Raw genomic sequence first — 26,160 nt, forward strand, 5'->3', positions numbered from 1 at the left:
AGCAGAAATAATGAATAATAAGATGGCTGAGTTGTGTGAGACAAAGGGGAGTTCAATTTGTAAATGTGGAGTGAATTTGAAGGGAAGTTGAAATGGTATAAAGCTGATGGATTACATTTGAATGGGTTTGGTGTTGGGCATTTAGAAAGGCTATTGTTTTTCTGAGAAGGCACAGAGTCATAAATGATCCGATTCGTAAAGGTCCTGTTTTAGTAATTTACTTGCATTTTATGATAAGGTGGCAAGTGCAATAGATAAGGGAGAATCATATACAGTGATATTCTTAGACTTTGCAAATGCATTTGATAGATTACCACATGATAAGTTGGTGTACAAGCTGCAGAGGATGGGAATAGATAATGTATTGGTTAGATGGATCAGAGATTGGCTGTCTGAATGATACCAGCAGGTTGTGTATGATGGAGCAGTGTCTCAAAAAAAAGGAGGGTAACCAGTAGCATGCTCCAGGGTTCTGTTTTTGTGCACCTGCTGTTTAACTTGTTTGTAAATGATATATCATGTGGACTGACTGGGGATCTTCAGCTATTTGCTAAAGATACAAAGTTAGGAAGAATTATAGGCAGCATTGCTGATGTTAATTCCCTTCAGGAAGATTTGAATAGACTTTTTACTTGGACAAAAGAGTGGAGGTTGTAGTTTTAATATCAATAAGTGCAAGGTGTTGCATTTTGGAGTGCAGAAATATAAGGCTGTGTACTATATCGATGGTGCTGTACTGCAGGAAGTGGATGAGATTAGAGATTTGGGAGTGATGGTTGACAGTAGACTGAAGTTTAGAGGGCATATTGCTAGTGTTTCAAAGACTGCACATTGTAGTGATGCTATGATAAGAAGTATCTAACATGTAAGAATAAGGAAGTGGTTGCACCACTGTATAAGGCACTGGTCAGACCACACTTGGACTATTGTGCTCACATCTGGTCACCTGTGATATGGAAACAATGGAGATGGTCCAGAGGAGCGTGACTGAAACAATGTCAGGACTTTGGAATGCTGGCCTATGGAGAGAGGGTGAAGAAATGTGGATTGCAGAGTTTGGTGGATAGGAGGAAGAGAGGTGATATGAGAGAGACATTTAAGTTAGTGAGAGGATTTTATCAGATTAATCCAGAGGGGATTATGGTGAGAGAGGAAGAACCAGAGGTCATTCTTGGAAGTTGTGTAAAAGTGTGGTGAAGAAGGGTGTGAAGAGTAAATTTTTTACATGGAGAACTGTCAGTGAATGGAACGCATTACCAGAACGTGTTGTTAATGCAAGGAGCGTTAAGGTTTTTAAGATTCTATATGATAAATATGCTGTCAGTTGAATTGGCCTCCCACGATGTGTCTGTTGACTCCATGGAGGGTGTAATGATAATAATCAATAGTGTGAATCTTGCTACTTTCGATTCATAATAAATCTTCTAGACTACATCACCTACTTCTGGACATATGCCATGGAAAGGTTTGGAGAAACCCGCTGTTGCTCTTGATATTTCGAGTGCAGTTGATCTGGTAATATCAAGAGGATTTGGCATTGAGGCCTACTCAATAAACTACCATCATTCCACTCTAACTGCATAGCCAGTTTTCTCTCTCATCAATTACTTTATATGGCTTCCTCTCTTTGGATTTCCTCATCAACAAGAGTGCCCCAAAGTTCTGTTACCTACTGTCTTCCTCTTATACATAAATTCTTCTCCTTCTTTTCTCAGATGTATAATCCTATCTACGGTTTTGATAATGCCAGTACAATCCACCATCCAGTTCTGCTTATATGACCAATCTCATGGTCCAAACATGCCAAGCACGAAAATCTTCTACCAATGCCCCAAATACGTTCACCTTCAATGATACTTAAACACAGTTTTGGTAGCACTTTTGGTAGATTGACATTTATTTCTAACCATTCCTGGCACAAACGCATCATTTCGGTGACTTCCTTAGCCTCTCAAAAATTTGTCATCCTTTTGCCAATCAAGATGCTACTTTTCACTCGTCAGGTACTAATGCTATACAAGTTTCAATTCTGTGCAATCTTAGAATATTGTTTGCACCAGTACATCAAGAATTTTTAGGACTACCTAAAAATTCTTGATGTAGAAGAGGACAGTCCAGCTAATCAATGATTACTATCTCTCTCTCTCTCTCTCACTGATCCATTACAACTACCATTTCAACAATTTATTTCTTTCACAGGTACTTTCAAGGGTACTGCTCCATTTATCATAATCCCTCCAATTTTTATTAAGCCATTAAAACACAAACAGCAGCCCCAACATCCTTTTACAGATCACTTCAACTATACTGAACCCATTTCTTCTCTTCCTCTTTCATTCCACGTGGCTCTATTCTTCTCTAGTCTAGCCTTTCTAATGGAGAAATTCAATGGGTTTGTTCTCCTTTAACTCTTATCTATACCAGAGTGCTAAAGCCTCTATAACATCTTACATACATGGAGGATTGATATGTATATGCTTGTGTATAAAATTTCCGAGTTAGGATTTTTAATCTATACTGCCATTTTCAAGGGTGTATATATTTAATGACAAAAACTGAAAAGCCCTTGAAAATAGCAAAGCAAAATAATTCCACTTCACAGTGCTTTTCAATTTTTATCTAGTTATAATTGCCATTAAATATATTTCTTTCTTTCTTAATCCTCCTCTTCTACCTTTTACAGTGTCAAGGTTTTTTATTCTTACAACTGCAACCATCTCAAGGATAAGGTGGTTGGTCTTATGCCTTCCAGTGTGTCCAATGCCAGTAGATGCATGTGTTCATGGGGCCAATTTGCTTGTTCTGGGGGGGGGGGGGAGACGAAAAACCTGAGTTGCCGGGTGAAAAAAACCCCTACCTCCATATGAGATTGGCTAACTCACCTTTTGCCAAAAGAGACCAGATAAAGTTTCTTCACGTCACTGAATGGAATCAAACCCAAGTTTTTACACGACCAAAGGACTTCATCTATAATGACTGAGCTATGGAGGCTCATCATTAAATATATACACCCTTGAAAATGGATGGCAGTGTTGATTAAAAATCATCTCAACTAGAAAGCATTAAAAAACAATTATAACTAGATGAAAATTGAAAAGTACTCTTATGCATTTCAGAATGCATTTCCCTCTCCTAATTACAATCAGTTTAACTTGTGCTTTGGTAGGAAATTACACAAGCCTTGTGTTCTTAATTTTTTTTTTTTTGTTTTGAACAACCCTCATATGTAATAATTCAAGAATAAACTAACTCACAGTTCAATCTAATTTGAACTAGAGTAATCTACACAAATGAAATTCACTTAAAGAATTTATAAGATATGCAATTTAAGAAAATTTATCTTAATCTTAATAAAATGTCTATTACATATGGCTCTCCTAACAAACATGTCCATGCATATCGCTATAAACAAAATTGATATTACCATCACTTCTCGAACAGTTTCATGCTCATCTGCTTCAGCTAGAACCTTGATATCACTCTTGCTAATAAAATTACTAAAATCTGTAAGGAGAAAGCAGGTAAATACCATTTAATTAAATACTTAAAAACTCTCAGGCAAATGTAAATTAATCTATATATAGCAACTCACTTGTTATCTGACTAACAAAGAAATACTAGATCAGACAGTAACAAAGCAATTTGACATTGGCTAGTTTTGATTCACATTTGCAAATTTGCTGCTTTATTTCCTCTTTTGCTTAATTCAGTTTAAGTGTCAAATGGTTAAAGTACTCAGGTATTGATTTCTCTTGAATTTTTCAATTAATCATTCCTTTTGTATTAAAGAGTACTGCTGGAAAGACTGAAAGTACTGCTGGAAAGTTTCTTGCAACGAAATTATCCCAACGAAAGTAATTTTCTACATGCATCCAATTTCTTAAGTCTCCTCAGCACCTTGCCTGTATCATCTCAAGAATCTTTTGCAGTTTACCATTCCTTCATATACTAATACAATAAATTCCAAGATCTGCAAGCACAATGTCACTTCCATTAACTGAAGTTTTATCACTCATCTACTGCTGAGGGGGATAACAGTGGAGTGATAAAACTTCAGTTAATAGAATTAACCTTGTCTACTCTAATGAAGCAATCTTAAAAAATGAACTACTAATCTTGAAAGCACTCTTGCTACAAAAAAAAAAAAGCTGGCCTCGTGAGAAGGTCAAATTCTGGATGATTGGAGCAGAACATTCCTAGTTCTGGTCTATAAAAAGGAAAATAAAAATGAATGAGAATTACAGAAGAATTTCTCTACTAAGTTCCAGGTAAGATTTAAGCAAGCACACTTGAGAAGAGGCTAAGAAAAACTGCAGAAAAAACTAGCCTTTTTCTCAAGTGAGTAAAAGGCTGGATTCCTGCCAGCTAGAGATTGTCACGATCAGATTTTCATTTTATGACAAACATTTTTTTTTTTGGATTTTGCAAAGGCATTTGGCAGGGTACCATATGATAAGCTGATATTTAAGTGGCAGCACATGGGTTTAGATGTTGGGTTAGTCAACTGGATTCAGGATTGGCTGTCTGATAGGTATCAGAGAGTTGTGTATGGTGGGGCAGTATCAAGGAGGCAGAAGGTTACAAGTGGGATCCCAAAGGGCTCAGTGTTGGGACCTGTATTGTTTAACATTTATATCAATGACATTGTCAATGGATTGCAGGGGGATATTCAGTTGGTTGCAGATGATGTGAAGCTGGGAAGGGTTATTAGTAATAGTGCAGATGCAGCAGCCCTGCAAGAGGATTTGAATAAACTAGACAGATGGGCGAATGAATGGGGCTCAGATTTAATGCAACAAAATGTAAAGCCTTGAAGTTTGGGATATATCGATGGGAGACTGCATACTTGATTGGAGGAAGTAGGGGGAGACAAGAGATATAGGGGTGATGATTGACAGAAAACTGAAATTCAGAGACCATTGCAAAGGTGGTGAAGGTAACCCAGAGGATTACTGCAACACTGAGAAGGATGCTGACCTGCAGAGATGAAAAAAAAGTTATTTCCATTGTATAAGACCCTGATCAGACCACACTTAGACTATTGTTCACAAATTTGGTCCCCATGATTTGAAGGGGATCAATTAACTGTGGAAAGGGTACAGAGGCAGATAACAAAGATGGTTTCAGGACTGTACAATGTTAGTTATGAGGATCGGCTGAGGGAATATGGACTGCAGAGTTTGGTAAATAGAAGAAGGAAAGGTGATATGATTGATACCTTTTTATTAATTGGTAACAAGTTTTTACCAATTAATTTTTAACTTTTAAACTGTTGAGGGGAATGCATTGCCTGATTAGAGTGGTAAGAGCAAGAATGGTCAGTGAGTTCAAAGAGTGGTATGAATGACTGTGTTTCCTAAAAAGGACCTCCCACGACGAGTCTTTTGACTCCATGGAGGCCTGAATAATAATAATAATAATCATTAAAACTGAAAGAATTTTTTTAAGAAAAGCTAAAACAAACATTCCTAGTTTTAACCATACTGATTATGTTTAAATTCAAAGAAGATGGCCCTATTTTCTATAAAACTAATTTGAAACCATTTTTATCAAATGAATAAACAGAATTCTGTACAAGCATTCATACATATTATTTAGAAGTCTTTTTCTTCCAAATATTCAGTGATAATGATAATTTAGTGATTGAAATAAACTTTCTGATGATGATGCTAACTAATAAACAAGTGGAATACATTTTTCCAATATGGATGTTTGTATCATTTCCTAAATTTTTCTCATTTTAATATGCTACACCTAAGCCAAGGCATAACTACTGGATTATCAATCAAACAGTTAATTATGGACAAAGCAAAGTTTCATGTAATGCTAATAATGAGAGTTAAATTTTTTTTTTTTTTTTTTTTTAAAGATTTTTGAAGGGAAGGTGGGGGGGGGGATTTCTTCTCTTCTCCATGTGGCATTCTGTCAAATGTCTTTGCAAAGTCCAGCAGTATCATGGTTCACCCTATAAAATGTGAATAAATTACTGAGGCAGGATCTATCTTTTACGAAGCCATGCTATTCCCTATAAAGTATCATATTCCTATCTACCCGTTTCCAAATTTTATTTTTACCAACTTTTCCATTACTTTAACTACCACTCCAGAGATACTAATTAGTCTGTAATTTGCTACTTCTGTCTTGGAGACACCTTTATGTAACAGAACTATCTTACCCTCTTTCCACTTCCTTGAAACCTTGCCAGAGCTGAAACTTAGATTAAACAACTTCATCAGAGACACTCTGATGAAGTACCAGTTCACTTGCACATCCTTGTAGCACATGAGCAGACACAGTGATATTTTTCGACATAGTGAGTACCTCCAGTCATCTACCTCAATGTTCACCTCAGGAACTGCAAACCACCTGGATGATATACCCTTGCAAAGTGATCACTTAGTAACTGAATTATTTCTTCTGCTTCTGTCACCTTCCCACCATCAGCACTGAGTAAAGTTATATTTCTACAATCATCCTTTCTCTTACTTGCAATGTAGCAAAAAACTTATGGATTTACTTTGGTCCACTAAGCTAATTTTCTCTCAAAATTTGATTTAGCCTTCCTTACCATACTAGTTACCCTTCTTGCTTGTGCTTTATACTGCTCATGGGCATGCTGATCACCTTGTTATTTATATTCCTTCCACAATGCTTTCTTTTTGCTGCTCCTGAAAATACAATATCCATTCCATTCCTGTAACTACATCATTCTCTGACAACTAGGTCTTGCTCACCAATAATTTTTGGCCAAGCTGAGCTCACCAATGCTAAAAATGCCTCTCCTTTATTTTAGATACTTCGAGCTGTTGTGTACATGCATTTTAACATTCTCTTGGGCCCACAGTAACCCTTACATAATGTCATTACCTCTCCATTCAGATTCAAAACTAGGGAAACTGTACCCAGATCTTCATAATCATTTCTGCACACATACTTATCTATCCTAGGGGTGGCTAGACACATGCTTGATTGCTTCCCCCTCCCCAAACTCTCACTGAAGAATACTTTCTCCAAGCACCTAACTCCCAAACCATTTACATGCAGTCCATCAGGCATATACAGGCCCTTATGCCCATCAAATTCACTCCACACATCTATAAACTGCACACAATATTCTTGACAATCATGGCCGTTCTACTCAATTCTACCCTATCATAGTGAGACAGCAGGCTCATAATCTTCACTTTCTTACTCTTCATTTTTGCTTCTTCTAATAACTCTTTCATATCTTCCCTCATTGCTCTTTCAAATCATTCTTGTTCTCATACCAGACATTAGTTTCATCACCAGTTTAATAATTAAACTTTTAGCTACCAAGATTATTTTAGCTTTAAAACTGTATATCTGAACAACAAATGTACTGATATTTAACCCCCTGAAGTAGTGAATTTCAGTATTTTTAAAGCATCTGCAAAATAATGCAGCCACAAGTGGGAGGAATCAAAGAGGAAAGTGAGCTTTAAAATATATATTTTTTTATTTTATGTAGTATGATAAAATAAGATACTATAAATACTTACATATACAGTACTGTCCATATCTTGGAAATTTGAGTTCCATTGTCATTCTTTCCACATTCTCCTTTGTAGGCCTTAGAAAAGTTATGCATTTAAGATATTTATTAGTTTCTCTACCAGGGGTATCAATTTTCTCAAAGAGAAAGACTTCCTTCTGCAAGATCTCAGACTGGGCAAAAGCCATGCTTACTATACTAGTCTAAAAATGAAATGAGAGAAATTGAAATGTCATTATAATCTGTTTGCAAACTGATCATGCAACTGAAAACCAGGTTACACTGTATATGTATGTATATATATATATATATATATATATATATATATATATAGTCAATCCTCTATTTATGACATATACTACTTGCGACCAGTTGTACTTACATGGCCAATAATAACCAGTGACACGTTAATGTCATATTTAGTACTACAATAAAACTTCTACTGTACTTTAGCCTGCAGCTGTACACTATGTCTGTGAGGGATAGAATGTTGTTTGGGTTGGTGCAGTATGATGTTCACTGGGTGGGAGGGATGTTTTCACTATTGAGGGTCATTTTCATTCCAGAACTAAGCTACCAAAATATACAGATATTTATTATTAGTTAGTTTAATATAACACATACAGAATTGATACCTTAATTATTGGTTTTTAATATGTCCTGAAAGAGTTTTACTCCCTTAAATGGAAGCACATGCTACAATTTGTGGCATGCCCACACCATGGTCAAATACAGCACAAGACAATTTGTCCCTGCTCATAAATGTGTTCCTATCTTATATTATTTTTGACTCCAGATGCTTGGTCATAAAGTCTAATGATGACTGCTCCATCTACTGTACAATAACATCTTTTCATTTGCAATTTTTTTTGTGGTTATTTCTTTGTGAAAATGGTTAACTGATAAAGCAATTCTTCTATTATTCTGGAAAAGAAACAATTGAATTAGGAATGAAAGTGGAAAAAAACCAAGTGCGGCGCTTGGCCGCACGAAGGAAGACTTGGTTTCGAGTCTAGTCGGCAACTAGAGGAAATTTTTCTAAGCCTTTTTTCGACCGTTTCCCGAGTTAGTCGATCTCTGGCACGGGCAAGCAGGTTTTTCCTCCCGGAAACTCGGGTTTTTCGTCCTGTAAACTCAAGAAAATCGACCGTAGAACCCACATTATTTCAGACATTAAATATATTGTTAGGGTTAGGGACCACGAGATGGCGGCACATTTGAGCCGTCTCTCTTCACTGAGTACCGCTTAATTAGTGATAGCCTTGGGCCATCTATCTCTCATTGGTACCAGTGGAGATTGAACTGCCCACTCAGTCTCCAAAAGTTAGATAGGGCTAAATGGCCTCGCCTACTTCCCGTATATGGGAATAAAAAGGCGTTAGCTGATTTTTTTTTAAATATAATTAATCACTATTTAATCATTACAGAAGTTCCTCCATAGCGCAACTGGAAGAATGATGGTAAGTTGCACTCTTCTATTGGAAAAGGCTTAAGTTCAATTCTCATTGTGATGGGAGGAATCTTTATATGGATTTTTTCAAATGAAGGGGTGAGTTTGCCGATCACATACAGAGGTAGCAGGGTTTTGTTCCCAGAAACGTGAGTTTTCCACCCTGCATACAGACAAATTGGCCATTCAGAACACAAATAAAAAACACAAACAAAAAAATACTAGTGGTGGTAGTTGGCAGTAGATGGCGTTGATATAGATGATGATGGTAGTAGAGGTTTGGTGTAGTGGATGGGGTGGTGGAGACGAAGAATTGTAGAGTAGGTGTCCTTGATGAGTCTTGGGACTCCTTGGAGGTGTCACGAAATAATAATAATAATATAATCTCAACTGTTTTGATTTATGACCATTGGAATGGAACTCTATCATAAGTAGAGGACTGACTGTGTGCATGTAAATAAATACATATAAAAATATTTGTAACAGATTGTAATATATATAAATTTATAATACTATGTGCTTATTTATGTGCTTATTGCTATAAAAAAGAAAATCCTTTGAATACTTTTTTTTTTGTTCCCCAAAAGAAGGGAGTAAAGAACTTTTGTTATCTCGCAGAATATGAAAAATTACCACAGAAGCTCACGAGTTCTTTAAAAGTTCCTTAGCAATAATTTCAGTTTGTTTACTTGATGAGAAATGCATTTTTTTAAAATAACTTATTTAGTTTTATTTAAATTAACTCAATATCTGTTATGCACTTTAAATGTACTCATCTCTAGCGAGATGAGTGCATTTTAAGCCACACACTTGATACAACCTGCATGTTCCTAATCATTAAAAGCATTACTGCATACACTATGTTATACAGTCAGTTTTTATGAATTGTTTCTTCTGGGGAGAAAAACCTTATTTGCACCCACCAAATTCAGGAACCAGCTGAAATAAAGAATACTAAATGCTTTCTTAGCAACTGGTGACTAGATTAAACCAGGAGTCTTTCTTTTGTCAATCTGACATCCCAGAAGTTAGCAAAAAAGCTACATAAGCACCTAGTTATTATAATTAGAGTACAGTAATAACTGAATTCATTGACACATTGTCCCTAATGTATACATATATATATATTTAATTTTTTTTTGTATATTTTAAATTACCCATCTACCATGGGTAATTTAAAATATAGAAAGATCAGATTAATTATACAATGAAGAAAATCTTGTGGTATCATTTCATTTACTGAAATTTTTTAATGATAGAAAAACATTTACACAATTTTGCTCTATAAATTATGATAAGAATTACAACTTGAGATAACTACTTCACTGAATTTTTTTATGCATAATAATTTTCTGATGTCTAGTAGACCTCTTATGCTTAATCCTCCTCAGGTATTTTATTAATTTTGATCTAGTCATCATATGCAGCTTGATCTAGATCAGGGATCGGCAACCTGCGGCTCTTTGAATGAATAATTGCAGCTCTTTTCGTTATTAAACAATCTATTATTGAATAATGCAAAATGAATATTGCAAAATTTTGAATAATGTAAAATATTAAATTAGAAACTAAAAACCCTAAATTTAGCATTTGCAATAAATTAAGGACATTTTACATTTAATCAAGGATATTTTACAATTGAAAATAGTACATGCGATGCTGAAAAATTTAATACTTTCATGTTTGAACTCTTTGAAATCATACATGATAATGCTTGTTTACATTCCATTTACATTTTATGAAAATTCTACTTTATGGTGGATATGACTTCCCATTTAAATGCACTAAATAAGAAACTACAGGGAAAGGGAAATACAGCAGTTTTGCTTTTAGAAGAAGTGATTTCGTTTGAACAAAAATTATATTTGTTTGCGACAGACTTAGAGAAAGGCACATTATTACATTTTCCTACATTGAAGAAATATCAACAATAACAAGCTGATAATAATTCCATAAATTTAACCTTTTTCAAAGAAATTGTGGTAAATATGCGATCTGAATTTAATGGGAGATTTGAGGAGTTTAGAAAGAATGAGGCAACTATGTCATTTTTATTGCGACCACTTGAAATTAATCCTACCGAGTTAAATTTTTCACCTTTTGCTGGAATTGATGAGGCTGCATTTTAACTTCAGTTAGAGGACCTGAAAACCCAGGATTTGTAGAATTCAAAATTTAGAAATCTTAAAGATGACCTGGAGGAGATGGAAAGACAAAAATCTACCTTTGCAATACAAAAAAAAATGATCTGAAATAGAAGATCTTAAAAAGTAAGATCAGATTGTATTTGACAATCTGTGGAATTGTTTACCGGACACTTACATTCAGTGATTTCAAACATACGCATTTGGACTTCTATCGATTTTCGGATCGACATATTTCTGTGAGCAAATATTTTCTAATATGAATTTTATTAAAAGTACGTTGAGAAACTAACTAAACAACGTGAGTCTTTTGTCATGTTTGAAAAAAAATGAAAATTACGGCGTATTCGCCGCATATTGAGAAACTATTCCAAGAAGTTCAACAGCAAAAGTCGCACTAAGAAGATATTTTAAATTTAAAAAAAAAAATTAAAGAAATAGGTATGTTTTTGGATTTTATACATATGTTTTTGTAAGGAGGAGGAAATCTTTGTTTTATTATTTAATATTTAAAAATATCATATAATTTCATGTGACATGCCACTCCTGTGTTTTACAAGTATGATAACAAGTTACTGTAAAAAAAAAAAAAAAAACTGAATAAATAATTTAATTATATTTTTCAATGTAGTTTCTAAATTTAAAGCAGTGATGAGCAATTAAATAGTAAATCAAATACTCGGTTCGATCCGCATAAAGAATATTTTATTTTTCTTTGATAAGAAAGTATTCATTTATTTTCCATTATTTAGTTATATTTTAATTTTTTAACCAGCACAAATAAATCCACATGTAAAAATCAACATTCATAAAATAGATTTTTAATTAAAATATACTAATTCTGCTGTACAGAACGAATACCGTGGACCACACAAAAAACCTGAGGGGACCGCATGCAACCTGCAGACCATTGGTTGCTCATCGCTCCCTAAATTTTTTTTAACAGATATAATTTTAAAAATCGCTCTTCAATCCAAAAAGGTTGCTGACCTCCTGATCTAGATCAATGGTAGAAATATGAACTGTACAGAACAGTATACAGACAATACCTTCAAAATGAGTTATGGTACTGTTGTAAGTTTCTATCAGGTCTGTAAAGACTAATAGTTCTGAAACAGTGAGATAACCATATAGCAATGACATGAATAAAGCATGATTGTGAAATGAAGGATATTTTTCCCTGGGAAGATAGGTCTTATAAAAATCTAGCAATGACCAAATTTTTCTTTGAGTTGAATATCTGATTGCAACTCTATACATTCCATTTGAAAATTTGAAGGTAATATATTTATGTCAACTGAAAATGGAGTCACAAATATACAAAAAACACTGACAATTTTTTCTGAAATCATGAAACCTATTCTCAAATTCCTGTATCAAAATGGAAAGAAAGACAGCATATTTTTTGCAACCTTTAATGCTAAAAGTTTAAGATCTTATGGGCTGCATTACTAACAATCCAGGGCCTCACACGGCCCATGGGTTGGACATTTCTGCTCTAGACATTCTCTGAGATAACATGATATATCTGCAGCAAAATATTAATTTACTATAAAAGGTATAAATAAATTAATATTTTACTGTGAATACGTGTACTACGTTATCTCGGAAAATAACCATAGAAGTGTGCACATGTTCTTTAGAAGTTGCATAGCAAAAACTACAGTTTGTCTACTTGGTGAGAAATATATACATACAGGCATCCCTCGATTAACACGGTTAATTAATCCCTCGATGTTACCACATATATCAAATCGCGTTAATCAAATCTAATAATCAATGGTAAAAATTATAATTTGTTCATGATCGATTACTGTATTAATAATTTGTTTTATATTGTACTTTTTTAGAAAAGATAAAAAATTAATGCAAAGTAAATGTTTAATAAAAACTTGTACCTACATTAGTTACTGCAATTTTTTTTATCAAAAGAAGTTATCAAGTCGTTTGAACAGTTTTAGTTTTTTTTCTTATCAGCATAAATTCTACGACAACAAGCAAAATGACTCTCTAGACCTTGGCAAACAAGCAATAAAACATAAAGAAAAAACACTGCAAATATAATACATGATGGTATGGTACAAATTAAGTGGATATCGAATCCAACATTATTTCATAGCCAAATATAGAAACTACAAGAGTTTCGTGCCGAAAATATAGAAACTAAAAGTTTGGGCATATGCAAGCATAAGCAACCTTATGGGCAACTCGTAGTAAAGGTAGAGTAAGGTCCAGATCACTTTCCATAATGTAAAGCACATCTCCTAGAGGTCATGTATGACAAAAATAAGCATTTGGCTCTCTATTTCAGTAATACATGATGGTTTATTTATTTTCAGTTACAATCTAGAAATTTTTGAACAAAGAATAAAAATTAAAAAAAAAAACTAAACCATACTATACTGACATTGGAGGTCACGGTATCTCTCAGATACAATTTACTGTCAAATATCACAAACCTTTACATAACATGTGTTAAACCAAACGAATAGCAAAAACAGTGCGAAATATCACTCGTAACATATGAATGCACAGCTACTCATGACCTCCAAGCTATACACTGAATTGTGTAAGAATATTTATATTAAACATTTTGCATGTATCTGTCAGATCAGCTGCGAACTCCACAGGGTTAAAGGCGTGTTAATCAAAACTTTTGCTGCATATATCAAGGGATTGCCACAATCAATTTCGCCACGTTAAGCAAGGGATATCTGTGTATGTATGTATGTATATATATATATATATATTTTTTTTTTAATAATATAAAATGAACTTTTTTTTATTATTACAAGCAACTCCAAGGAGTCCTTACACTCATCGAGGGAGACCCTGAACATCATGTCAAGAACTATTCAGCATTCGCACAGTATCTATCATACTTTGCTTTGAACTCATTCACAGTCATGGCACCCACAACAGACTCTGGCAGCTTTTTCCACTCGTTCACCACTCTCCAAGTAAAAAACGTAGTTTTAACACCCTTGCTAACTACACTCTTGCTCAGTTTCCCTGGATGGCCCGAGTTTTCCCACCACCATCCCTGTTCTGAAGAATTTCCTCTGAATTAATCTTGTAAAAACCCCTCAGTCATTTGAATATCTCACTTTTCCTGCCTATCAACTAGTTTCTGTAACCCACAAATCTTCAACCTGTTCACACAAAGTTCATTTCATAGACCAGTTACCATCTTGGTCACTCGCCTCTGGATCCTCTCTACCTCCTCCCCATCACCAAGAGACCCTGGCCCCCAGATCTGTGCAGAGTAGTCAAGATGGGTCTTATCAAGGCTCAATAAAGAGGAACAATAATTCTTCAGTAACTAAGTGATCTGATGAGCTGATTTTTCCACTTTTGCTATGTGCTCCCTAAACTTTAACTCCCTATCCACTAACACTCCCAAGTCTCTGGCTTTGTTAATTTCCTGGAGAATGGTTCCACCAATGTGGTATACTGCTAATAATCTTTTCACCCCAAAATGCATAACCTTACACTTTGCCACATTAAAATGACATCCATTCCCATTAGCCCAGTCTGCCAATCTATCCAAGTCATCCTGCAAAATTTTTGACATCATGTGTATTCACTAATGCTCTACCCAACTTTGCATCATTGGCAAATGATAAAGAACAATTCCAAGATCCTTTCCTATATCATTAATGAACAAATTAAATAGCAGTGGTTCAAGAACAGAACCCTGCGCACACCACTAGTCACAGGCCTTCATTTGGAGTCTACCCTGAATAAACTACTCTCTGATATCTCTCCATCAACCACTGTCCTATCTCACCAACCCTATATCCATCCCCATATGATGCAGTTTACTGATTGGAATTCCATGTGGTATCCTGTCAAAGGCCTTTGCAAAGTCCAGTAGTATTCAGTGTAAACCCATTATCCTTATTCAATTCAGCTGTCACTGTATTATAAAATGAGCAAGTTACTGAGGCATGATCTACACTTCACAAAACCATGCTGCCTCCCATACAGTATCCCATTTCCATCTATCCATTCCTGTATTTTGCTCGACCAACTTCTCTAATACTTTCACAATGACTCCTGATATACTGATCAGCAACAGCAGTCTTGGAGCCTCCTTTATGCAATGGAACTATTTTCCCCTCTTTCCATCCCCTTGGAACTAACCCAGAGCTGAGACTCTGATTAAACAATATGGTCAAGGGCACTAACAATTCCTTTGCCGCTTCTCGTAAGACTTGAGCTGGTATACAATCCAATCCCATGGATGTATTCATATTAAGGTTCTGTAATATGCTATTCACCTCCATTTCATTCACCACAGTTCCCGTATAAACTATCGGTTTGAATATTATTTAATATACTATTTAATATTTAATATTGAACTTATTTAATATACAAAAGGACTAAATTAAGTTAGTAATGATGTAAATTTTTCATGTAGTACTATCATATTCTGTACATCCCTTGAGGGTATATGGCAAGAATTTGATGATGGACTTAATTCTGTTATGCAGTTTGGCACTAAACAGCATAATTTTGTGCTCTGATGAGGTCCATTTTCCTCATAAAAGTAATTTATTTTTATAAGTACATAAAAGATTAATTCTATAAAGAACAAGAACTAGATCTAAGCCTCGGAAAAATTTCCCTGACAGGATATAATCATCCAGTTAGGAGATTTCAATGCAAAAATTGGAAAAGAATATATAAAAAAATTATTGGAAGCCAAGGCCTTTGTTAAGAGATGAATTAATAGATAAAGATTAATCTGGCTGCATCTAGAAATTTAATAATAAGATGAAAAATATATACAAACAAACAAACATGGAAATCTCTTGATGGATATACATAATCAGTAAAAGACAGGAATTGCATTCAGAATATTCAGTTTCAGAGGTGCTGAGTGTGATAGTGACCATTTTCTAGTGGATGCTATTCTTAAGGTTGAAATAAACAATACATATTTTTCAGCACATGCAAATCATATGTGATACAATATTAACAAACTAGATAAAAAGAAAAGAGAGAGAGAAAATATGAATATGAATTAAAACAAAAATTAAAAATGCAGCTGAGAGAGAATGAAAATATAGAAGACATCTGGAATAATATCAATGATAACATAAAAGTGATCACAAAAGAAACAAAGAAATTATGGAAGAATTAAACCAAGAACCAGTAATAGAAAAAAATAAAAAATATAAACATAAATAGATGGAACACATTCAAAGAATGAAAACAGAAAGATTACCAAAACAAGCCTTAAAGTACAAGCCATTAGGAAAAAGAAAACCAGGACGTCCTCTTAAACGATGACTTCTAAGGCTGGAACAGGCCATGCTAGGCCCGTTCCTTAATCCTTGATACACATGATGATGATGATAACATAAAAGTAGCAGCAGAAAACTCAATAGGAATTAAAAGTAAAATACAGCATAGAAAATGGTTTAATTTAGAATGCAAAAATTGGCAGTAAAGAAAAAGATAGAAACATCTGGCTTAATAATCCAACTGATATTCATGCCGTTCAGATATACAAAAAAAAGAGTAGCAAGGAAGCCAATAAAATAAATAGAAAATAAAATTTTTACATGAGCAGATTGAAGAAATCCAAAAATACAATACAAAAACCTTTATACAATTTCTGAATGACCTCTTGTCCTTACCCAATATTGTCCTTTCACCCTTTGAAAAATGCTCTTCTAAACATCCATATGTTAAGGCTTAAGTGCTGGGAAAAACTCATGATAAAAGTTTAATGGAGTGAAACAGCATTAAGAAACAATTAAAAATAATATTTAATGATTCAGATATTTCATCTCAGTTACAGAGACAAAATTAGACAAAGAGTACAAAATTAGACTTGTAACACACACACAACAAATTACTATCACCATCCCCTATGTCTAAGGCAAATCAGAAAAAGTATCCAGAATTTGAAAGAAATACAATCTTTGCACCACTTTCAAGTCCCACTCACAACTAGCTGCCCTTATCTGCTCCACTAAAGACAAACTTCCACCACTCTCAGTTCCAGGTGTATCTAGTTACTTGTTCCTGTTAGTTAGCCTACTATAGGAGACAGGAAGATCTGCTACATCCAAATGGAAGAACATAAAAAAAATACATCTGCAGTCATGACTATGATCAATCTGGCCTTGCAGACCATGCTTTGAATACAGCTCAGAGAATCAGTTGAATAAAGACGATCACAGTAAATTTAGAAGAAAAAGACAATTTTTAGAATCTGCTCTCAAAAATCAGCCTAATTTAAATAAATATGGTTGTATCGAGCTTAAAATTAAGTATGGGAAACCCTAATACTTTGAGATCCCAGTTTACATCCTAGGTCACTGATAGGTGTCCATAGAGGGCACTTCACCTAGTTAGGACTAATCTTTTGTAGACATGTTTCAGTTATGTGCTGCCTTTGTGTGTGTTACATCTCATTTTGCACTCTCTGACAATGCCTCTGTAACAGATGAAATATTGGCAGCATTACATACTATTTTTAATCATTTCCTAATGCTGTTTCATTTCATTAAAACAAAAAAAAACCTTATCATGAGCTCCTCTAAACAATTTATATGTCTCGATCACATCACCCCCTCCTCTGCTTATTTACCAAACTTTGCAAATTACATTATTTCAGCCTATCATTACAGTATTCCACAAACTCAACCCTGCTTTCATTATCTGCTTCTTAATCTTTTTTGGAGCTTGCTTCTTTCCTAGAAATCCAGGCAACCAAATCTGTGGTCTTATCAGAGCATTGTGCAATTAAGTGACTACATCCTTACGCCAATGTCCGACACTGCATAGCAGCATTTCTTTGTGCTGTTTTTAGCACTTTTGCAATTTTAGACACAGAATAATGTCCTTTTCTTGTAGCCTGACCTTTTTAGTCTAGTATCCGATATTAATAATGTAATAATAATTTTGTGTCAACAAAATTCTCATCAGTGAGGATTTTTGTTGACATTGGATATCATCAACATCTAAGAGAAATATGACTAAGAAGTTTAAAAAATGCTTAGCAATAACAGAACAAGAAGAATATTCTGTTTGCGACACTTGCTCCATAAGTAGGTTTGTTTCTACCATCAATGTAATATGTAAATAAGGTTACTGAAATGTTTATGTTGCATATAAATATCTATTTTAGAAACACAGATCACAGAAAAGAAAGCAACGTGGCTCCACTGATTATGATACTTGATCAGCTGGCAAACTATTAGAAACAAGGAGGAGGAGTTTTTTGGCCTTGGTTGGCACATCCAGGCCACAGGTTGTTGGTCTTAGTGAAACATGGCTGACAGAAGATGATAAAGCTAGTGGGATTAAATGTGATGGGTATAGCGTGTTCATCATCATCATCATCATCGTCAAATTCCTGCCATGTACCCTCAAGGGGTGTACAGGATATGACAGTACTACATGAAAAAATTACATCATTACTAACTTCCTATCCACAATTTTCCTCCAAATCAGTCTGTTACTTGTCAAGACTCCAACATTATCAGATCTTATATTTCTATCGTCTAAGGCACTTTGTACCGTATCAATCCACCTATATCTTGGTCTTCCTCTGGGTCGTTTTCCTGCCAACCTGGCAGAGAACACTTGTTTTGCTAATCTTTCCTCTCCCATTCTATTTAAGTGACCATACCATCTGAGATTAGCTCTGCTAACGCATTCCTGGATGCTGACAATGTCAAGTTCTTTCCTAATATCCTCATTTTTAATATGATATTGCCATTGATGCCATCTGTTCACGCCTCTAATCTTTCTCAGGACTCTCATATCTGCGGTCTCTAGTCTTTGGTCAAGTGTTTTACTTCTGACCCAGCTTTCAGATCCATAAGTTAAAATTGGTTTGAACACAGTCTTGTATACAGCTAATTTAGTGTTCTGACTAATTTCTTTCTTATTCCATATGAATTTATTCAATTGACTTCCCACCATACCAGCTTTGCTGATTCTGTTGTCTATTTCTATATTTAGTTTACCATCTTCAGTAAAAATTGTGCCTAAGTAGCTGAAATGTTTTACTTGTTCCACCGGTTCTCCATTCACAACACAGTTGACATTTTCAATGATTCTGCCTATTTTCATTGTCTTTGTCTTTTTATTGCTGACCTTCATACCATATCTATTACAACAGCTATTCAATTTAGTCAGAGAATCTTGCAGACTTGTAGCGGATTTATTTAGAAGTATAACATCATCCGCATAAAGCAAAGAGCTGACATTAACATCTCCAATTTTGATATCAGGTTTAATGCCACATTCCTTCATAATGTGATCCATATATATAATGAATAACAGAGGGGATAACGTACATCCTTGTCTCACACCAGATTTAACATTAAACCATCTTCCTGTACTTCCTTCAATTCTAACTGCTGACTCACAACTCAAATAAAGACTAAGTATTGCTTGATATAATGCCCCATTGACACCATATAACTGCAGTGTATTGAATAGCTTCTCTCTTGGCACCTTGTCATATGCCTTTTCCAAATCGACAAAACTTAAATACAGATCTTTGTTATATTCCCATGCTTTCTCGACTATTTGTCGTAAAGTGAAGATCTGATCCTGACAGCCTCTATTTGGCCTGAATCCAGCTTGTTCTTCACCAAGCTTTTCTTCCACAATTCCTCTCAACCGTTTCTCAAGTATACTTGCATAGATCTTGCCAGGAACACTCAGTAGGGAAATACCTCTGTAATTCTCACATTCAGTTTTATTTCCCTTTTTATATATGGGTACTATGAGAGCTCTACTCCAATCATCGGGAATTCGTCCCTCTGTCCAGGCTTTCTGAACTATGCAGTGCAGCCACTGTAAGACTCTTATACCACCATACTTCAGCATTTCTGGTCGAATATCATCTACTCCTGCTGCCTTTCCACATTTCAAACCTTTGATGGCTTTTTCTACTTCAAGTATGGATATGTATTCCTGACTGCATGCCTGGTCAGTGTTTTTTATCACTGTGCTGTCATCACTGCTTGTTTCATTTAGCAGTTTTTCAAAGTAATTACTCCATACTTCAAGGATATCTTTTTCTCCTGTTTTCATTTCACCTTTATCATCTCTAATTCCTTTTACAGCACTCTTTCCTCCATTCCTAAGCTTCTTCAACAACCTCCAGAATATTTTGCCACCTTCTTGATATTTATTTTCTATATTCTTGCCAAAGTCCTCCCATGACTTTTGTTTAGCTAGTTTTACACACTGTTTAGCTCTCTTACATTTGTCTCTGTATTCTGTAAGAGTAAAAGCTGACTTATTTGCCAGGAACTTTTGATATGCTTTCTTCTTTTCCTTCACTGCCTCTTTAACTTCCTGTGTCCACCAGGGAGTTCTGATTTTTTTATCCTTGCACACAACCTCACCACATGCCTCTCTGGCAGAATCAATCAATGTTTCCTTCAGAGTTTGCCACTGAATCCCCAAGGTTTGATTCCTGTTCTCAAACTCTTTCATTTTCTTTTCAATAATATTTCTGTATTTTAGTCTACAGTTCACATCTGAGAGCTGCTCAACTTTTATTCGATTTAAAACTTTCTTACATGTTATTCTTTTCAATATGAAATTCAATTTTATCCTGCTCAAGACTAAATAGTGATCACTTCCAATTTCAAATCCTCTGTACACTCTGGTGTCCTGCACCAGGGAGAAAACATCACTATCAACAATAACATAGTCAATGAGACTTTTCTTATTCCTAGCCTCTTCTCTCCATGTGAATTTGTGCACATTTTTATGTTGGAACATGGTGTTAGTAATAACCAGTCCATGTCCTGAGCAGAAATCCAACAGATATTTGCCATTATTATTAGCTTTGCTCTTTTCTCCAAATTTTCCCAAAATATTTTTGTATGTCTCACAATCATTTCCTACTCTACTATTTAGATCCCCAACAAGGACCAACTTTTCCTTTTTCATTGTGTCAGTTGCTTTTTCTAAAGCCTCAAAAAATTCCTCCACTTCTACCTTAGTAGAACCTTCTGTGGGACCATAGGCACAAATAAGTCTCATTGTCCAGTTCCCCATTCTCATATTTGCCCACATTACTCTACTTGAGACTGCCTGCCATTCAAGAAGATTAGCCTCGTATTTTGTGTTGAATACTATGGCTACTCCTTCTTTTCCTTGATTGTCATTGCCTGAATATAACATTTTGTATTTATTGCTCAGAAAGATCTCACCAGTTTTGGTCTTTTTTGTTTCAGTCACCCCTATTATGTCGATCTGGTACTTATCTAATTCCTCAGCTAGCTCCATTTCTTTGCCATTCAGGCTTCTTACGTTGATAGTACCGATCTTTAACTCTGGTGATGTTGAGTTGGGGTTTGTTTTCAGATTTGTTCCAGTAGCTGACTTTTCGCTGTTCGCCCTGGTTCCCTGGCGAAAACAACGGGGGCCTTGTTTAACCGGGCGACGCCCCAGCCGGCATGAAATTTTGTCATGTTGTACCATCATTTTTTATTTTGGTTTAACCAATAAGAATACAATTTGGTCGGCTAAATCCCAAATTGCCAGCCCATCCTCGTTCGTTCAGTATCAAAGTAGATACCCAACAGGGTGCACCACGAGAAGGTGAGGATTGGACATTAGGTCAGAAGCCCTGGTCGGTTCTCCGCATTCCTTTAAAGGCTATGCGGAGGTCTCCTCTCAGTTATACAGCTTTGACCCTTAAGCACCCCTAAGTGTTCATGACAGGGAAAATAAAAAGGAGGGAGGAGTGTTATTGATGATAGCTGATGAGTTGCAGCCATGGAGTATAGAAGTTGAACTGCAGGATAGAGAAAGGAGCACATTTGAGGCTATTCGGTGTGAGATAGAGGCTAGCAGAACAAAATATACAATTGGGTGCTGCTATAGACCAGGTGATGGGATAGCATGCATAGGCAAATAGAAGAAATGAGTGGAAGGAGGGTAATTATTATGGGGGATTTCAATTATGGTAACATTGACTGGAAGGAGGAGAGGGCACATGGGAGAAAGGAATTGGATTTTATGCGGTTATTAAGGGACAACTATCTGCAACAGCATGTAATGGAAAATACTAGGGGGAAGAGAGTGCTTGACCTAGTAATCGCATCTGAGAATGTGGCTGTAACGAACATGACCATGTTGCCACCAATTGGTTAGAGTGATCATAAAGTCATGACTTGGGAGGTGACTAAAGGAGTGGAATTTACGATTAAGACAGGGTACATGTGGAATTACCGGGCTGGTATGTATGACAAGCTTAGGCGTGTGCTTGGCTCAGTGCCATGGCATGTAAAACTGCACGGGCTGGATGTTGATGGTGGAGTGCATGGGAGGTGGTTAAGAAGTCTTTGCAGGCGGCAATGGTTGACTGTATACCAAGAGTCCGAATAATAAATCAAGTAGGGGTTAAATGGATGAATAACACCATTAAGCTTGAGCTGCAAAAAAAGAAACAATTGTGGAGGGAATTTAAGCAGAAAGGTGATCTGCAGGTGCAGGAACAGTATAAAGTTCAGGCCAGAAAGGTAACAAGGGTGGTAAGAAAAGCAAAAGCGGATTATGAAAGAATATTGGCCATGCAGGCTAAAGAGAATCCCTAACAGTTTTTTCAATATGTTGCAAGTAAAAGGAAAAATGTTCATGGCAGAATGATTTTAAAAAATGCTGAGGGTAGGGAGGTAACCAAATCAGTCGATATAGTGGAATTACTGAGCAAGCACTTTGCAAGAGTATATCACCCAGGTGGTGACATTGCAGGAATGGAAGAACCAACAGCTTATACTGGAATTGTGATGAATGAAGTAGAGGTAAATAGTCTATTATAGAACCTCAATGTCAATATATCTGTGAGATTGGATGGTATACCAGCTCATGTCATACGTGAAGTGGCTAAAGACTTGTCAGTGCCCTTGACCATTTTGTTTAATTTGAGCTTCGGGTCTGTGTCGGTCCCAAGGGGGTGGAAAGAGGGGAAAATAGTTCCGCTGCATAAAGGTGGTTCCAAGGCTGCTGTTGAAAATTACCGGCCGATCAGCATAACAGGAATCGTTATCAAGGTCTTGGAGAAAATAGTCAAGAGGATAATACAAGATTGGATAGATGAAAATGGGATACTGTATCAGGGACAGCATGGTTTTGTGAAGGGTGGATCATGCCTCAGTAACTTGCTCAGATTTTATAACATAGTGATGGCTGCACTGGATAAGGGTAATGGGTTTACAGTGATTCTACTGGACCTTGCTAAGGCCTTTGACAGGATACCACATGGAATTCTAATCAGTAAAATGCAGCATATGGGGATGGATATAGGATTGGTGAGATGGATAGGAGGGTGGTTGACGGAGAGATATCAGAGAGTGGTTTATTCAGGAGTAGAGTCCAAACGACGGCCTGTGACTAGTGGTATGCCACAAGTATCTGTTCTTGGACCACTGCTGTTTAATTTGTTCATTAATGATATAGGAAAGGATCTGAGAGGAACAGTTCATTTGTTCGCGGATGATGCAAAGTTGGATAGGGCAATAGTGAATGCAGATGATGTCAAAATTTTGCAGGATGATTTGGATAGATTGGACGTCTGGGCTAAGGAGAATGGATGTCAATTTAATGTGGCAAAATGTAAGGTTAAACATTTTGGGGTGAAAAGATTAGCAGCAGTTTACTACATTGGTGGAACTATACTCCAGCAAATTGATGAGGCAAGAGATTTAGGAGTGTTGGTGGATAAGGAGTTGAAGTTTAGGGGGCACATTGCAAAAGTGGCCAAATCAACTCGTCAAATCACTTGATTGCTGAAGAATACTTTGACGAGCAGAGACAAGCATGTTATTGTTCCTCTGTATCAAGCCTTGATAAAACCCCATCTCGACTACTGTGCCAAGATTTGGTCACCTAGGTTTCTTCTTGATGGGGAGGAGGTTGAGAGGATCCAGAGGCGAGTGACAAAGATGATATCAGGTCTTTGGAACGAACCTTATGAGAACAGGTTGAGGATTTGTGGTTTGCAGAAATTGGTTGATAGGCAGAGGAGGGGAGATATGATTGAGACATTCAAATTACTGAAGGGTTTCTATAAGATTAATTCAGAAGATATTTTTGAGAACGGGGCTGGTGGTGAGAGGACTAGGGGCCATCCATGGAAGCTGGGCAAGAGTGTGGTTAGTAAGGTGTTAGAGCTGGGTTCTTTACTCTTAGAGTGCTGAATGAGTGGAATAAGCTGCCAGCGTTGGTAGTGGGTGCTGTGACAGTGAATGAGTTTAAGGCAAGGTATGATAAATACTGTGTGAATGTCGAATGATGAACATGATTCGGGGCCTCCCTTGATGAGTCTAAGAACTCCCTGGAGTTGCCCGTAATAATAATAATAATAATAATAATAAACTATAATAAATTTACTGATTCATCTCCTACTTATATATGAACAGATAAATTTAATTTAAATCTATGATTTAGACATCAAGTCATCATATATTTTCCTATTCAGGTGTGTTTATATATATATAATATATATATATATATATGATTAGTACTATTAACTCAGGGTTGGGATATGTTCATTTTTCTAAATTAACTGACTTAAAACCCGAGAATTATAACACAATGACATTTATTTGAAAAAAACGCAACATGTTTCATCAAGAATGACTTCATCAGGCGATAAGAACATAGAAAGATATTAAAAGAAACTTAAATTAACATTGACACACTCTAAAGCTACACAATTATAAAGCCATAATATTCGACTGTAAATTACAGTTATTATCTGTAACTGTAATTTACAGTCGAATATTATGGCTTTATAATTGTATAGCTTTAGAGTGTGTCAATGTTAATTTAAGTGTCTTTTAATATCTTTCTATGTTCTTATCGCCTGATGAAGTCATTCTTGATGAAACATGTTGCGTTTTTTTCAAATAAATGTTATTGTTTCTCATAGACAAGCTTATACATTGGTTATGCATTTCTAAATCACTTAGGGAATTGAAACAACGTAGATCCGAATATAAATTAGGCTTAGCCGAAATTAACTAAGCTGTTCGTACCCTCGAAGATGAACTTTCGTGCACTTTAAATCACGAACTGTGGTCAATTTTACATGACATCTCGTGTACCGCTGCAGACAGAGTTTGAAAAGATACGATGCCGACAGATGAAGAAATTCGATAAATTAAAAAAGAATTCTACCGTCAATCCAAAACTTGCCACCAACACCGTAATCAACCTTTCTTCAGTCACCCTGAAGCCTGAAGCTCTCAACGTGCTTTCACGTGGCCACAACTTCGCCATTGCTCCCAGGAAAATACCAAGTGAGGATATTATGATCCAGATTGAAAGAGGAATCCGCCACCTTCCACATCAAATCGCCAACAGTGTAAGACTGGATGTAGCTTGTGTCCTTTCCATAGCAAAACCACCCAAAACCAATATATCCAACAAGGAATTTAAAGCCCTACAGGAATTGAGAAATAATAAAGAATTAGTTATCACCAAAGCAGATAAGGGAAATGCAACTGTAGTACTTAACCAAAAGGACTACAAAGGTAAGCTGAATGCTCTTCTATTAGATCGGGCTACTTACCTCCCTATCAATTACAACCCCACCAACTCACAAATTAGAAAACTTCACAGGCTCCTTAAGAAAGTCACTTCTTGGCCTGTAGAAGTTACCAACAGATTAAAACCGTTTAACTCTATACCCCCCCCCCCCCGTATTTACGGACTCCCAAAAATACATAAAGAAAATGTGCCATTACGTCCCATAGTGGATGGCATTGATTCCCCCACATACAAATTAGCTAAACATTTGGCCAAAGAGCTCACACACTATACTGGCAACACACCATCACACATAAAAAACTCAGCCCACTTCAAAGCCAGCATAGAAAACCTTACACTCCAACATACTGACATAATGGTCAGCTTCGACGTCTCCTCCTTATTCACAAATGTCCCACTCAAGGAAACTTTAGAGCTAATCCAAGCTAAGTTTTCTCCCGATATCTCAGCCCTATTTCAGTTCACAATGAACTCAGGCTATTTCGTTTGGCAGGGAAAATTCTACA

The 26,160-nt window shown here is 35.9% G+C and overlaps 1 protein-coding gene across 3 annotated transcripts in view; it reads right to left on the reverse strand.

Moving 5' to 3' along the window:
* Positions 1-26,160, reverse strand: part of Vps45 (vacuolar protein sorting 45) — a 172,586-nt gene that overhangs the window by 141,576 nt on the left and 4,850 nt on the right. For all 3 annotated transcript variants that reach the window (XR_016549286.1, XR_016549285.1, XM_090403157.1), the window contains exons 2-3: positions 7,521-7,716; positions 3,425-3,504 (exon numbers count right to left, since the gene is read on the reverse strand). Coding sequence is in view for 1 of the 3 variants with exons in the window: in XM_090403157.1 (XP_090259283.1) it covers positions 3,425-3,504; positions 7,521-7,716 (276 nt within the window). In the remaining 2 variants the exon portion in view is untranslated. The remainder of the gene's footprint in view (positions 1-3,424; positions 3,505-7,520; positions 7,717-26,160) is intronic.

Source organism: Typopeltis vanoorti, chromosome 13, assembly GCF_054136105.1.
Source record: "Typopeltis vanoorti isolate ZY-2024b chromosome 13, IOZ_Tvanoo_1.0, whole genome shotgun sequence".
NCBI lineage: Eukaryota > Metazoa > Arthropoda > Arachnida > Uropygi > Thelyphonidae > Typopeltis > Typopeltis vanoorti.